The following is a 13330-nucleotide window of genomic DNA, read 5'->3' as shown; positions in this document are numbered from 1 at the left end:
TACGTGAAAAAAGGACGTACGCTGCACTAATCATTACTACTTCTCCAGAAAGATGCACTGAAAAAAAAAGAAATATTTGTCCCAAATAAATCAATTTATTTGTGACTTTTTTAAAAATATTTCTTAATGACAAATAAATATATTTGGTACAACGAAATATGACAGTTGATTTGAATAATTTTACAACTTGCCTTAATATATATTATTTATTTGAATAGATTTATTTGGCAATAATAAATATTTGGTTCCTTGAAATAAATATAATAGATATATGTGGTGAGTAAATCATATATTTGTGGTAAAGATTCAAAATTTGTGGCGAATAACGGAAAATTAAGCGCTACTTAACATATATTTGAAGTGCATGGCCCAATTAAAATTCATGCCACAGCCAATGGTGACTATCATTTTGAAGGACGATATGTATTATTAATTATATCAGTGTTGCAATAAAAAATTTAAAAATACAATGGTTTTTTCACATTTTTTTTTATATTATTTAAATCAACGAACTGATTGCAATAAATCATGTAGCGATCATCAGAGATTACAAAAAACACAGGGCTGGTATAAGTTTTGGAACATATTATGAATTATATTATCCGTTATCTGGAAAAAATTAAATAGAGGAGGGGGGGAGGCGAAATGGACCCCTTAAAGAAGAAGGTCTTATATCCTCAGTGGTTCCCATTTGTTTTATTTCTTTCTAGCCCCTTACCATATTTTAGGTCTTAATTCCATCTTAAAAGTATGTTACACATGAAGGGAGGAAAGTAGGACATTCCAAACTGAGTGTATAATTGCCTACCCGAGCCGAAGGCAAGGGTGACAAACACTCGGATTGAGATTTCTTACTTTTCTCTGTGGTGTGTATACGATTTTTTATCAGATCTGCACCCAAAAGTTTAAATTTTTGTCTCTGTTTTGTGGGAAGAATGGCGCATACACTGTTTTTTATCATTTGTTCTCTCATTAAAGAGAAGATTGACTTTCTTCCTTTTAAGCAGGGCAGGAATTTAAACTTTGAACATAGGTATGGTAAAAAAGCTAATTAATAAATTTTTCAGAATATGGATTTTTTGCGCTTAATTATTTTAATGTTTGGTATACAAATACATTGAACAGACTAAAGCATAAGCTCGGATAGCTCAACTGAATGAGTATTCAACGCGCCGTGGACATGGTCTCGGTTCAACTTCTAGATTATTTTCAAGCTTTGAAAAAAAGAAAAATTAATTCCAAATTTAAGTTCAGAAAATTTTTCTATTTAGACGTGTTAAAAGCAACCCACAATCTCAAACACTTTGCAAGAGCCCCTTATCCTTGAATCATTTAAATTGAACAAAAATTTTAGGGGCCCATTTTGCCCCTCTCTCTCTCCTATAGTATACTCTTTCGTCGACAATATTTCTCGGACGGATTATCTGATTGAGACGGTCTTGACGACAATCGAATGCTTTCATCGAGTTCTTGAGCTGATCGGGTTTTGGAATTGATCAATTTGACAGTTTTCGAAGTATCAAAAATAAAAAAGAGACAAAATTTTTTTTTTTTTTCGTATTTCTTTTATATCTCAGAACCTATTTGACTAAATGATCTAAAATTCGCTGAAAATCTGCTAGATTGGTTGATTCATTAAAAAGATATGAGAGGTTTACACACACACGTCTCTCTGAAAATGTCAGAATAGCGTCTGAGGATCTTCGAATGTTGACTGAAATATTCTGAAGACTCGATTTTTGAAAATCGGGGTGAAGCCTAATAACTTCCCGAATTTTTCGAAAATCGTCGATTTTCTTAGCGGGAAGTTAAAAATAAATAACTTATTCAACAACTTGAAATTCTGAAAAGGAAATGGATAGTTGGGGATACCAGAAACTTGGCATAACAAAATATTAAGTCTTTTTTTTATCTTATTAAACGTCAACGTTAATCAAAATGTAGTTTCATTTTTCTACTAAGGATTTTAATCCAAACAAAATACTGCATCAATTAATACTTAATTAATCGTAATAACGAAAACATTGAATGAAATTACATATTTGAATAGAGAGAATGTAATTGTAAATTAGAAGTGTCTGCAGTATACTTTATTAGTAGCTTAGACAAGCGCAAGTGTGGAAAACCAAAGCCACGAGTACATCATGTTTTGTATTGTTCAGTGGGCGCTTTGTATCAGGGGGTGACTCTGCAACACACGAAAGAAAGATGCGCGCGCATTTACCTCGAGCACATAATCGAACTGGGAGCGCCTTGCTTTTCACCCTTAGCTTCGTTCTCTATTTGGTGAGGTTTGTGTTTCATATAGAATACGAAGATTTTTAAATTATATATATTTAAACCAATCAAGTCATTAGAGATCGAATTAGTACATACAATTATAAATTGATATAAATAGATAATTATATATATATATTTATATGTATATATATATCCATCAATTTATGTATCTATATATCAATATATATATACATATATATAGCAAAAAATATAAAGTTCTATGTGATATTAAATAAATTCCTTTTTCAGTTACCTTGACATTGGGTTGGGCATTGTCGATAGTGATATAAATTGATAAAGAAATTAAAATGTGTGGTAGTAGTGGTAGTGGTGGTTGAGAAATTATAAAATGTAAATGCATAACTTTTTCTAAAAACTTAAAAAGAAACCTGTTAAGTAGTGTATATATATAATTGTGACTTACAATGATTCAACCATTGGATTTTTCGAAAAGGATTTGAAGATTAAATATGTCAAGGTGTATCATTTTAAATGCGAGGACACGAAAACCGAGAGCATAAAGCCACTTTTTCTTCATAAATTTTTTTTATATCGCAAATTATTATCATCTGGCTCCTTCGTTATCAGAATCATAAACTCAGTTAAATATCATCGTTAACAATCAAATCAATTCAGAAAAAAACTGAAAAATTATCTGAAAAAGTGACAGAAAACTCAAATTAAATAATATTTAGTAAAACATTTAACTGTATAATAATTATTTTTCATTTCTTCACCAGTATTTAATTACTGTTATTATGTTATTTCTTTATTGTAATCCACCTCTATAAAGTAATAGAAGAATAAATCGTTAAAACAAGAATGCGAACGAAAACGAGGTTTCAGCCTTTTCGGCGACACCGGCGTCTTATTCGAACTCGTGTGAGAAATGTGCACGATTTCAACACGGGGACGATGAGTATGAATGATTGCTGGTATTTGCAAATAATACTTTACAATAAGGCGTTAAGAAAATGAATGCGACCTTTGCCAATTTGAGGTGGCTGTGAGATAAATTGCGAGCTCTTTAAACGAGCTACGCACATCTTAACTCAAAACTAGGGGATTCACAAAACCAACATGACGGCGGTACCGGGTAAAGAAAACCCGGTTGTCTCAAATACTCAAGAGACACATCAGTATGTTGGACCTTATCGGCTTGAGAAGACTTTGGGGAAAGGCCAGACTGGTGGGTGACCTTATATCTTTTATTAACTCCTTTACATAATAATTACATTTCACTCTCATTATCAATATTTATTTCAATGAGAAAAAAAAAAAAACAGGAAGAAAAACTTGTTTTTTTTTTTTTTTTTTTTTTTTTTTTCGCACGTTTTAATTAAGTTGAAGAATCTATGAAGTGTATAGAAATACAAGACATTGTTAAAATACCAATCGACTGAAAATCTATACTTATAATTTCCAGTAAGCTTTCAACATTTTTAGTATCATAAATGTTAGTTTAAATCACGTGGGATATAATATTATTAGGGGCGTGCCCTTCATTATTAAAATGTGACATGGAGTTTAACTGTTTTTTTTTTTTTTTTTTATTAATACTTTGTTGTTGAAGGCGTGAAGTAAAAAATAGTTATAATTTGTCAATTATCGACAGACAAAAAAAATAACGAATCACCAGCCCCATGAATCTAATTTTTTATTGAAAAGCAAAACATCGATAGAACATTGCCACAACTAGTGAATATTTCCGCATAAATAGCAAAAGCATGATGTACTGTTGGATCAATCGTACTGGCCTCATTCAATCAAACCAACGAGATTCTTTTTCACAAACAGTGATTTATAGCAAATTTAAAAAATATAATTGTCATTATTATCAATGCTAAATATTCTGCGGAAATTAAATTTAAGTTTGTCGCAATTAATTTTATATCATTGCAAAAAAAAAGAAAAAGATACTTTTATTCAGTCGCGCAAGCGCATTTACTACAAAAACGAGTAGAGTATGTGAACATATGTAAAAATTAAAAAATACACGTTGTCTTCACGCATCTTTACTATACTTACTTACTGAAAATTGAGAGTTCTTTTAATGCGTTTATTTTTTACCCCCTTATTTTTTATATTTAGGATTTTTTTAGTTTGTTACTTTCATTAAATTACTTTGATCTTTTTTTTTATAAATCAAAGTTTTTAAAAATTGCTAGAGCCTAAAAAATACTCAATTAATGTAATACTCTAAATTTTTATTAGGCTTAGTAAAACTTGGAGTTCACTGTGTACTTGGTAAAAAAGTAGCAATTAAAATTATCAACCGTGAAAAACTGTCTGAGTCCGTGTTGATGAAAGTGGAACGTGAAATTGCTATTATGAAACTCATTGACCATCCTCATGTGCTTGGACTTTCAGATGTTTACGAAAATAAAAAATATTTGTATGTGTTTTATTTACATTATTTATACTTCTCTATTTATATATAACTTTAATATTTTTTTAATAACTATTTTTTATTATAGATACCTTGTCTTAGAACATGTATCAGGGGGTGAACTTTTTGATTATTTAGTAAAGAAAGCTCGACTCACACCGAAAGAGGCGAGACGATTTTTTAGACAAATTATTTCTGCATTGGATTTTTGTCATAGTCACAACATTTGGTAAGTATTTATTTTTCAGTGCATTTACTTTTCGATTACTTGTTTTTTTTTTTTTTTTAACTAGTTCGTATATCACTCATTGCTTTCATAATTGAGTTCATAACTTCTTAGTCTCACCACCGGGCCAAATTTACGGTAAATTACGGTGTTACAGTTTTATACCGATTTACTTCAAAGTGCGGCAAAATCACCGTACATATACGGTAATTTCACTGTAACTTATCGTAAATCTATCGTAAATTATGGTAAATTGCATCCACAAGGACTTCATTAAACTTATTGACGATTTTCTGCTCTTTTTGATATGTATATTACGAGCCTAAAGTTATTCCCAAGTAGCATTGTCTTAAGCAAGTTATTTGAGGAAAGTCCTTCAGCAAGTTTCTTACGGAAGGTTTCAAAAAGACTTGAGCGAAATCAATTTCATGAGAATACTTGCCAATGACTCCATCAAGCTTTGCTTAAGAACGGTTATTAGATAATTTTGTCTAAGCTTTTCTCTGAAATAAAAGTCTTAAACGCAAAATAAAGGCACATACCCGATGCTTTACTCTATGAACTAGCGAAGTGCACTTCAATTTTTTATAACTTCCATTTGTTTACGAGAAAAACTTGGAGAAAGTTCCCATTTACTGTACAAGTGCAACAAAGATAGTACTGTTCCATTCACTTGAGTGCGAATAGAGAAACAAATGGAAACGCGTCTTAAGATTCTTCTTAAAGACTTACGGAAGTCTGTAGAAACAGTATGCAATAATACTTAAACAATATACGTACTATATAACAATGTTAGGTCAGAGTTGCTGCAGAATTGCTCAAAATATCGGGTTTCTTTATCTTCGTGTCACTCCAAGTTCATTAAGTGAACACTACTCAATTTAATATACTAATGCTGAATAGACGGCACGCGAAGTAACGAAGAAAGTAGCCATATCCAGGTATCTTAAGCAAGCCTGTCCTAACGCATCTTGAGCAAGTATCTTGTATTAAGCAAATATTACTACAGATTTACGTAAGGTATCTTACGGAAATATCTTGCCTCAGACTTGTCCAAGACTGACGATGCACTTGCTGAAGACTGAAGGTGCAGATTTACGTAAGGCTTGTTTAAGAATGCTACTAGGGCTCATTTTCGCGAGAAATGGTTGATAGTTATTACAAACCAACCAATTGTTTACATCTTAACAACAGCTAAATTTTAACCGATAAGACTTAACTTGCATTTACAAAAATATATGTTATCAAATCTACATTATCACAATTAGCATTTATTTTTTTTTTATAAATAATGAGCTCTTTTTAATCTGGGTAACTTTGGCTTCTTAGGGTAACATTGTCTGCCCTAAAAAATAGTACTTAGACATGACTCGAGTAGATTTCTTTTGAATCCACATAATCAATAAGTGGTATAAAATTCTACAATACCCAATCCCACAGTAAAAAAAAAGTTACTCAAATAAGTTATACATACTTTTATTTATTTCATACTTAGTCACAGAGATTTGAAGCCTGAAAATTTATTACTCGACGAAAAGAATAATATTAAAATAGCGGACTTTGGAATGGCATCATTGCAACCAGCTGGATCTATGCTAGAAACAAGTTGCGGGTCTCCTCATTATGCATGTCCGGAAGTGATTAGAGTAAATAAAAAACATTTTTTAGACTGTAAATTTTAATTATATATTAGTATTTTAGAAACACACTATTTCTTTAATTATATTGTTGTAGGGTGAAAAATACGATGGTCGAAAAGCAGATGTATGGTCATGTGGGGTAATTTTGTATGCTCTTCTTGTCGGTGCACTGCCCTTTGATGATGATAATCTACGACAACTTCTAGAAAAAGTTAAACGAGGAGTATTTCATATACCACATTTTGTACCACCAGATTGTCAGAATCTTCTTCGCGGAATGATTGAGGTCAATCCTGATAAACGACTGACAGTAATAATTATTTATTATTAATATAATAATTATATCTACTCTTATAATTAAAAAATCAACATAATTTAAATCGTTTAATAGCTGGCAGATATAAACAAACATATCTGGGTAACGGCCGCTGGTAAAGGAGAACTTGAATTGGAACTCTCAATGATGGAAGTAGTACAAACACATGTCATTCCGTCCGTCGAGTTAATAGATCCAGACGTACTTCAAGCTATCGCAAGTCTAGGGTGTTTTAAAGAACGTGATAAACTTATTCAAGAATTGCTGAGTCCTAAGTAACTTATCAACTTTTGTTATAAATTCTTCATCTAATTGTAATAAAATTTAAAATAATAAATGTTTAATTCATACAGCCATAATACTGAAAAAGTTATCTATTTCCTCTTACTGGAAAGAAAAAGAAGAAGGCCAGCCTGTGAAGATGAGTTAGAAGGTATAAGAATAGGACTAAGAGGCTCTTCAGGACAATTAGAAGCGGATCCACCTAGAAAACGAGTTGATACTTGTCGAGTCAATGGAAATACTGCATTAAATTTAGGACAAATCAGTCATGGATCACCTTTAACGCCTCGAAGACAATCCAGGTGAGAGATAAAACTTTCATTTATTATCCAACTTGTGACTAATTCATTTTAAAAGATTAACCAATGATCCTAATAGCGCACGACATCATACCCGACGTTCGCCAAGTACTGGATCGCATACGCACATGTCACATTCTCATACCTCAACGCCAGGAAGTTCACCCATGCATAGTCCCAACGTTGCAGGTCTCCTCAGTCCACATAGAGCAGTACCCAGTTCACATCATGGGCAAAATCCAAGTCCACATCGGTTATCTATTACTGGTGGATCAGCCAGTGGGAATGGTACAATGTCTAGCACTACTACAACTACAGCAACTACGACTGTCTCAACGACTCCGGCTACTAATCAACCATTTTCAAGTGTTGCTATTGAATTAAATGAGATTCAATCAAGTAAGAGATATAACTTTCATAATCTTTTTATGAAAAAAAAAAAAAATAAATAAATAAATAAAACATTTACTTTTAATAGTAAAATATTTTTATAAATATTAATTTGCTCTACTATTTCAGTTGGTATAACACCCCCAGGTTCACCACATACAGGAACTGGAACTGGAGCACATCACTGGAGATCTCGTTTAAATACAATTAAAAATTCGTTTCTGGGTAGTCCACGCTTTCATCGACGCAAACTGCTGACAAGCACCGAAGAGGCAACTTAATTGTTACTTATACAATTTTTATACTTTGAATATAATAGATGATTTAAACAATTTATATTTATTTAGGTTCATCTTACACCGGATTCTTCACCTGAACTTACAAAAAAGTCTTGGTTTGGCAGTCTTATGGCTACTGAAAAAGATGAAACATTTACAGTTCTTGTAAAAGGGAAACCTTTAGCAAGCGTCAAAGCTGATCTTATTCATGCTTTTTTATCAGTAACTATTTTACATTAATTGTATTGAGTTTTTGTTATCTTAAAGATATCATTTTTAAAAATGAAAAATTCACTTTTATAGATAGCTGAGCTATCACATAATGTTAGCTCGCCAATGTCTTTTAAAGTGGAATACAAACGCAGTAGCACTGCACCTGCAATGTTTCAACGACAAGTTAGATTTCAAGTTGACATAAGTGCAATATCTAAACAACCCAATGAACCTTTGTTTGCTATCACATTTACGTTATTGAGCGGTAAGTGTCAATTTTTCGTTTTATTTTTAAACTATAGATACTAATACTTTTTTTTGACATTTGAAAGTTATCCAAATGCTGGCAAATCGATGATACTTTGGCACGTTTTATGCATAGTTATTATTATTATTATTATTATTTTTATATAATATAATATGTGCGTTTATTTAGCATATATGCTACATTATTGCATGACTCATAATGCGAAGCATTAGAGAGTGCTTTACGATTGAAAATTGTTTTTCATACAAATTTACACGGAAAAAAGAATAGGTACTGCAACAGAACGCAGTCTTGTGGGAGCAGCAGGACAAAATCTTGAGGGAGCAACAGGATTTTTCCCGTGGAATCAATAGGATAAAGAACAAGTTTCATGTATCAATTTTTTTTTTCAGTATAATAAAATTCTAAAATTTGCAATTTTGCACGGAAATTCCAATTTTGAAAAAAAAAATTAACTTAAAAAAAAAATTTTAATTTTTTTCCAAGCTTTAAATTTTTTGTCAAATTTTGAAATTTCATTATGCGGACAAAAAAAAGTAGTACATGAAACTTGTTCCTTATCCTGTTGCTCCCACAGGATTTGTCCTATTGCAGTGCCTGTTTTTTTTTTCTCTGTATACATTAAAAATCATATTAAGTACATATAGATCGTTTATTTATATCAATTTTTTTTATATAGTTTTTCAATTATCTTTTGAAACATGATAATCTTATTTCATTTTTTATTATATTCGGAAATTAATTGTACCACTTGAAGCCTATATATATTAAAGATTTTTCTGCCGCATATGTTTTTGGTTGATTAATATTTAAAAGAGAGCTATGGACGTGTGTAGTAATTATGTTTTTCACTTATTAGTTCTATTTGACTGCATAAATACGATAAACTATCATCATCATCATTATCATCATAATCTTCCATGTATACACTGAGAGATCAATTTGTTTGAACCAAATAAGATGTATTTCATGGAAACAAATCCCATATTTGAATGAACCTAATCAGTATTTATTTTAAACAAACAAATTCATTCATTTGAGACAAAAATATGATTTATGTGAATGAAATAAAGATTTGTTCATAGTCAACAAATCTTTATTTTCACAGTAGTGACTGTAGCCCCATCTAGCCGTAGTGTAATTTTTTTTTAACCAAAATTTGATAACTATAAACAAATATATATTTGAATGAAATGAATGATTTTGTTCAATCAAATTAACGAATAAATTTGATTCTATTAAATATTTATTTCAATCAAATAAATACTTCTTAATAGTTTTAAATATATCTATTTGTTAGGCTCAAATAAATTGTTCTTTCAGTGTACATGAAAAATTTTAGTTTAAATAATGAATGCGATGGGTTACCTGAGCGTTAATCCACGACAATTGATCCAAGCGGCAGTTGATCCGCTGACAATTGATCTACTCGACAATGCACACAATATTATTGATTATATACGTTAAGATCCCCGAATCAAATTCAGTTAAATATGTAAACACATGTGTGCAATAGTATTGCGCCCTCTTTTTTCACAGATTTTGTATGAACACACACACACACTTGCAATGGTACTGAAAAAATTATCTAGTGAAATTAATTAACGCCAAAACTAAGTACTTTAAGGACAAACTACGATCAAATTTAATATCATTCGATCAATTGTCACTCAGATCAGTTACATTACAAATCATTCGTCGGTGGATAACTTGTCGCGGATCATTTGTCACCATATGATCTCAACGTGTTGTAGTATCTTAAAATTCATGTCAGCTCAACTTGTTAGTCTTACTATTTGAAATTTAAAACATATATATATATATATATATATATATATATATATATATATATAAACTTAAAAATGTATTATAACATTGAATAGGAAATATACGACGATTTCGAAGGGTTTGCGAGCATATACAATCTCAAGTATGCTCCAGGAATATTGGAATAGCTCTTGGTGCTCAAAGCCGAGCGGCACCACCAAGTCCTAGGGCATCTCGTAAATTTACTACAGAGATGAGTGAAAGTTCAAGCTGTGGAAGTGACACGAGTGAAAGACTTTTCCTCAGCCCTCATCCTGCTACCAGACAGGTAGTTTATTTTAACAAGGTATCACATCGTCATTGTAATCATCTTCATTTAATTTTTCATCCTACATTTTTATGTCACGTAAAAAAAATATGTTTGTTTAATTTAATACTTAAAAAATTAAAAATTTTTTTTAAACGTTAGTTTTAATTTAACAATTTTTAGATTATTATTAATATACTAAATATATAATAATATTTAAATTTTAGGTCGACTCCGATCTTGAATCTGAAACTTCGGCATTCGATGGCAAATCCCCAACTCACGAGAATGGTCGAAAAAGCTCTACATCAACAAATAATAATAATCCAATTACTGGTGATGTAACACCAACGCCTGGAAGCCCATCTAAAACCGTGAGAAGCAATTCCGAAAGTCAAAATACTCCAGAAAAAAAATGTGTCACAACAATGAGTGGCAACAACATAGCGTGATACTATCAGAATTTTCGTATGGAATTACGAACTAGCTTCGCTAGTCTGTGGAACAGTATACAGTGAATTTAAAGCAATGTCGGTGTTTAAATAACGGTATTTCTCTGCTTAAATAAGTTTAATGAATTTAGTTATTTTAAAAAAGAATGATTTTATATCGATATAAATATATATACCCTAGTAGCGTTCTTAAACAAATCTTACGTAAATCTGTACCTTCAGTCTTCAGCAAATCTGCATCATCAGTCTTGGACAAGTCTGAGACAAGATATTTTCGTAAGATACTTTAAGTAAATCTGTAATAATATTTGCTTAAGACAAGATACTTGCTCAAGATGCGTTAGGACAGACTTGCTTAAGATACCTGGATATGGCTACTCTCTTCGTTACTTTGCGTGCCGTCTATTCAGCATTAGTATAGTATTCAGTGGTGCTCACCTAATATTCGATACAATTTTATCGAGTGATAGTATTATCAGTTTGTTGTAGAACTTGAAGTTTAAATGAGGGCCACCGGGTTTGCTATAGGTACTGCGTTTGAGCTTGGAGTGTTTAGGAGATAAAGAAACCCGATATCTTAAGTAATTCTGCAGCAATTCTGAGCAATCATTGTTATATTTATTGTTTAAGAATTGCTGCCGACTGTTTTCACAGATTTCTGCGAGTCTTTAAGAATAATTTTAAGCAAGACTTGATGAAGTCTTTGGTCAGTATACTTATGAAATCCATCTTGTTCAAGTCTCGTTTGAATCTTCCGTAAGAAACTCTCTGAAGGACTTTTTCAAGTTATCTGCTTAAGACAATGCTACTATGGATATATATATATATATATATATATATATATATATTACAAATGTAAAATTAAATCGGGACTAATGTGCAATGACTTACAAAATGATATTTAAAAAACATTCCGTATTAATAATACAAGAAAATATAAGGAGGCTCTACAATATTACGTAGAATTAAGATATATTTTCTCAATAAACATATCCTTCGACTAGTTAAAAAGAATGATATATTTCGTAACTAAATGTGCAATGAGAAACTGTTAAAATAGGAAATGATTTTGGTTGAAATTAAAAATGATTTATTTGAATAAAATACTCATCGATAATATTAAATAAATTATTAGACTTCTCGTGGAAATTTTATTTACTTATTTTAATACACCAAGGGTGGCTAATACGAAAGTAAATAAATACTGACGATGTTTCAATCTTTGTTATTTATATATGATTAAATTTAATTTATAAATCTAATGGTATTAAATTATTTCTCAATGTACATTCTTAGTAATATATAAACAGTGCGTTACTATCATCATATAAAAGTATTTGTTAAATAGTAATATTATAGTCTCCGTAATTAAATATGACATTGAAAGAGAGAAAGAGTTATAATGCTTCGCATTTGCAATTGATGAAAAAAAAAGTTTTTTAATAAAAAACATGAAATTTAATCAAGTTATTTAAATTTAGTTAGTCGGATTTTTGGCAATATAAATTATTAAATAAATAATGAAAAACAAAAATTATTCAAGTAATTTGACGAAAAAAATACGAATAATGAATTGATTTTTTAATTAGAGAAAAAAAATGATGTTAATTAATAATAATGGATTAGCATTAATTTTGAGTTAATAATAATAACTCTTACTTTAATAATAATCATATTAATTAAGGATAATGATAAATTTATATAAAAGATATAATAGGTATGTTTAAAAAGAAAATAAAGATATTACCGGCCATATTTAAACTAGAATTTTATATCGATACAGATAATTCAGTAACATGAAGTTGTATCGGTGAACCGTAAACTAAGATACGGTTTCGAATAATAGCTGCATTATCAGATTAATTTAAGATTCGAAGGGATTTAGCGATATTAATTTTTAAATGAGAATCCGTTTAGTTAATGTAAATCAGACAAAATTATTTTATTTCTGTATTAACGTATAAATTTTTTATATAACCTTGCTGTTACCAATTTTTCTGAAGCTCAAAAATGTAAATTTAAAATGCAATTAATATAATATTACTGTCATTATTAATCAAGCTATTGATAAAGTAACAAATGCCTATTGTAAAGTACCTCATTGAGTTAATTTTTTATTAGTAATTTAGCGTAATTATTATTAACAAATAACATTATGCAGTCCTTAAACAAAAGTAGTATTGTAAAAATTTAAGTACATAATTAACGTGGGATTATATCAAA

The 13330-nt window shown here is 30.3% G+C and overlaps 1 protein-coding gene across 1 annotated transcript; it reads left to right on the top strand.

The window, feature by feature from the left end:
* The first annotated feature begins 3115 nt into the window (after positions 1 to 3115).
* LOC103578193 (serine/threonine-protein kinase BRSK2) lies at positions 3116 to 11333 on the top strand. The gene is made up of 13 exons (XM_053739254.1): positions 3116 to 3469; positions 4495 to 4675; positions 4758 to 4898; positions 6391 to 6541; positions 6630 to 6845; positions 6927 to 7126; positions 7205 to 7435; positions 7512 to 7831; positions 7952 to 8094; positions 8170 to 8322; positions 8404 to 8578; positions 10465 to 10676; positions 10883 to 11333. Exons 1-13 carry the CDS (start codon positions 3361 to 3363, stop codon positions 11105 to 11107), a joined length of 2457 nt encoding a protein of 818 aa, XP_053595229.1. The 5' UTR covers positions 3116 to 3360; the 3' UTR covers positions 11108 to 11333.
* Positions 11334 to 13330: the final 1997 nt, after the last annotated feature.

The sequence above is a fragment of the Microplitis demolitor genome, chromosome 5 (assembly GCF_026212275.2).
Source record: "Microplitis demolitor isolate Queensland-Clemson2020A chromosome 5, iyMicDemo2.1a, whole genome shotgun sequence".
NCBI lineage: Eukaryota > Metazoa > Arthropoda > Insecta > Hymenoptera > Braconidae > Microplitis > Microplitis demolitor.
The sequence above is the reverse complement of the archived record's forward strand: the minus strand, read 5'-3'. Positions and strand labels throughout refer to the sequence as shown.

What these genes read in the sequence shown, in the direction of transcription:
- LOC103578193 (XM_053739254.1), top strand. Translation starts at nt 3,361, where the DNA reads ATGACGGCGGTACCGGGTAAAGAAAACCCGGTTGTCTCAAATACTCAA. An exon ending in TGCTGACAAGCACCGAAGAG is followed by an intron (nt 8,095 to 8,169) that starts GCAACTTAATTG and finishes ATATTTATTTAG; the next exon opens with GTTCATCTTACACCGGATTC. An exon ending in CTCATCCTGCTACCAGACAG is followed by an intron (nt 10,677 to 10,882) that starts GTAGTTTATTTT and finishes TTTAAATTTTAG; the next exon opens with GTCGACTCCGATCTTGAATC.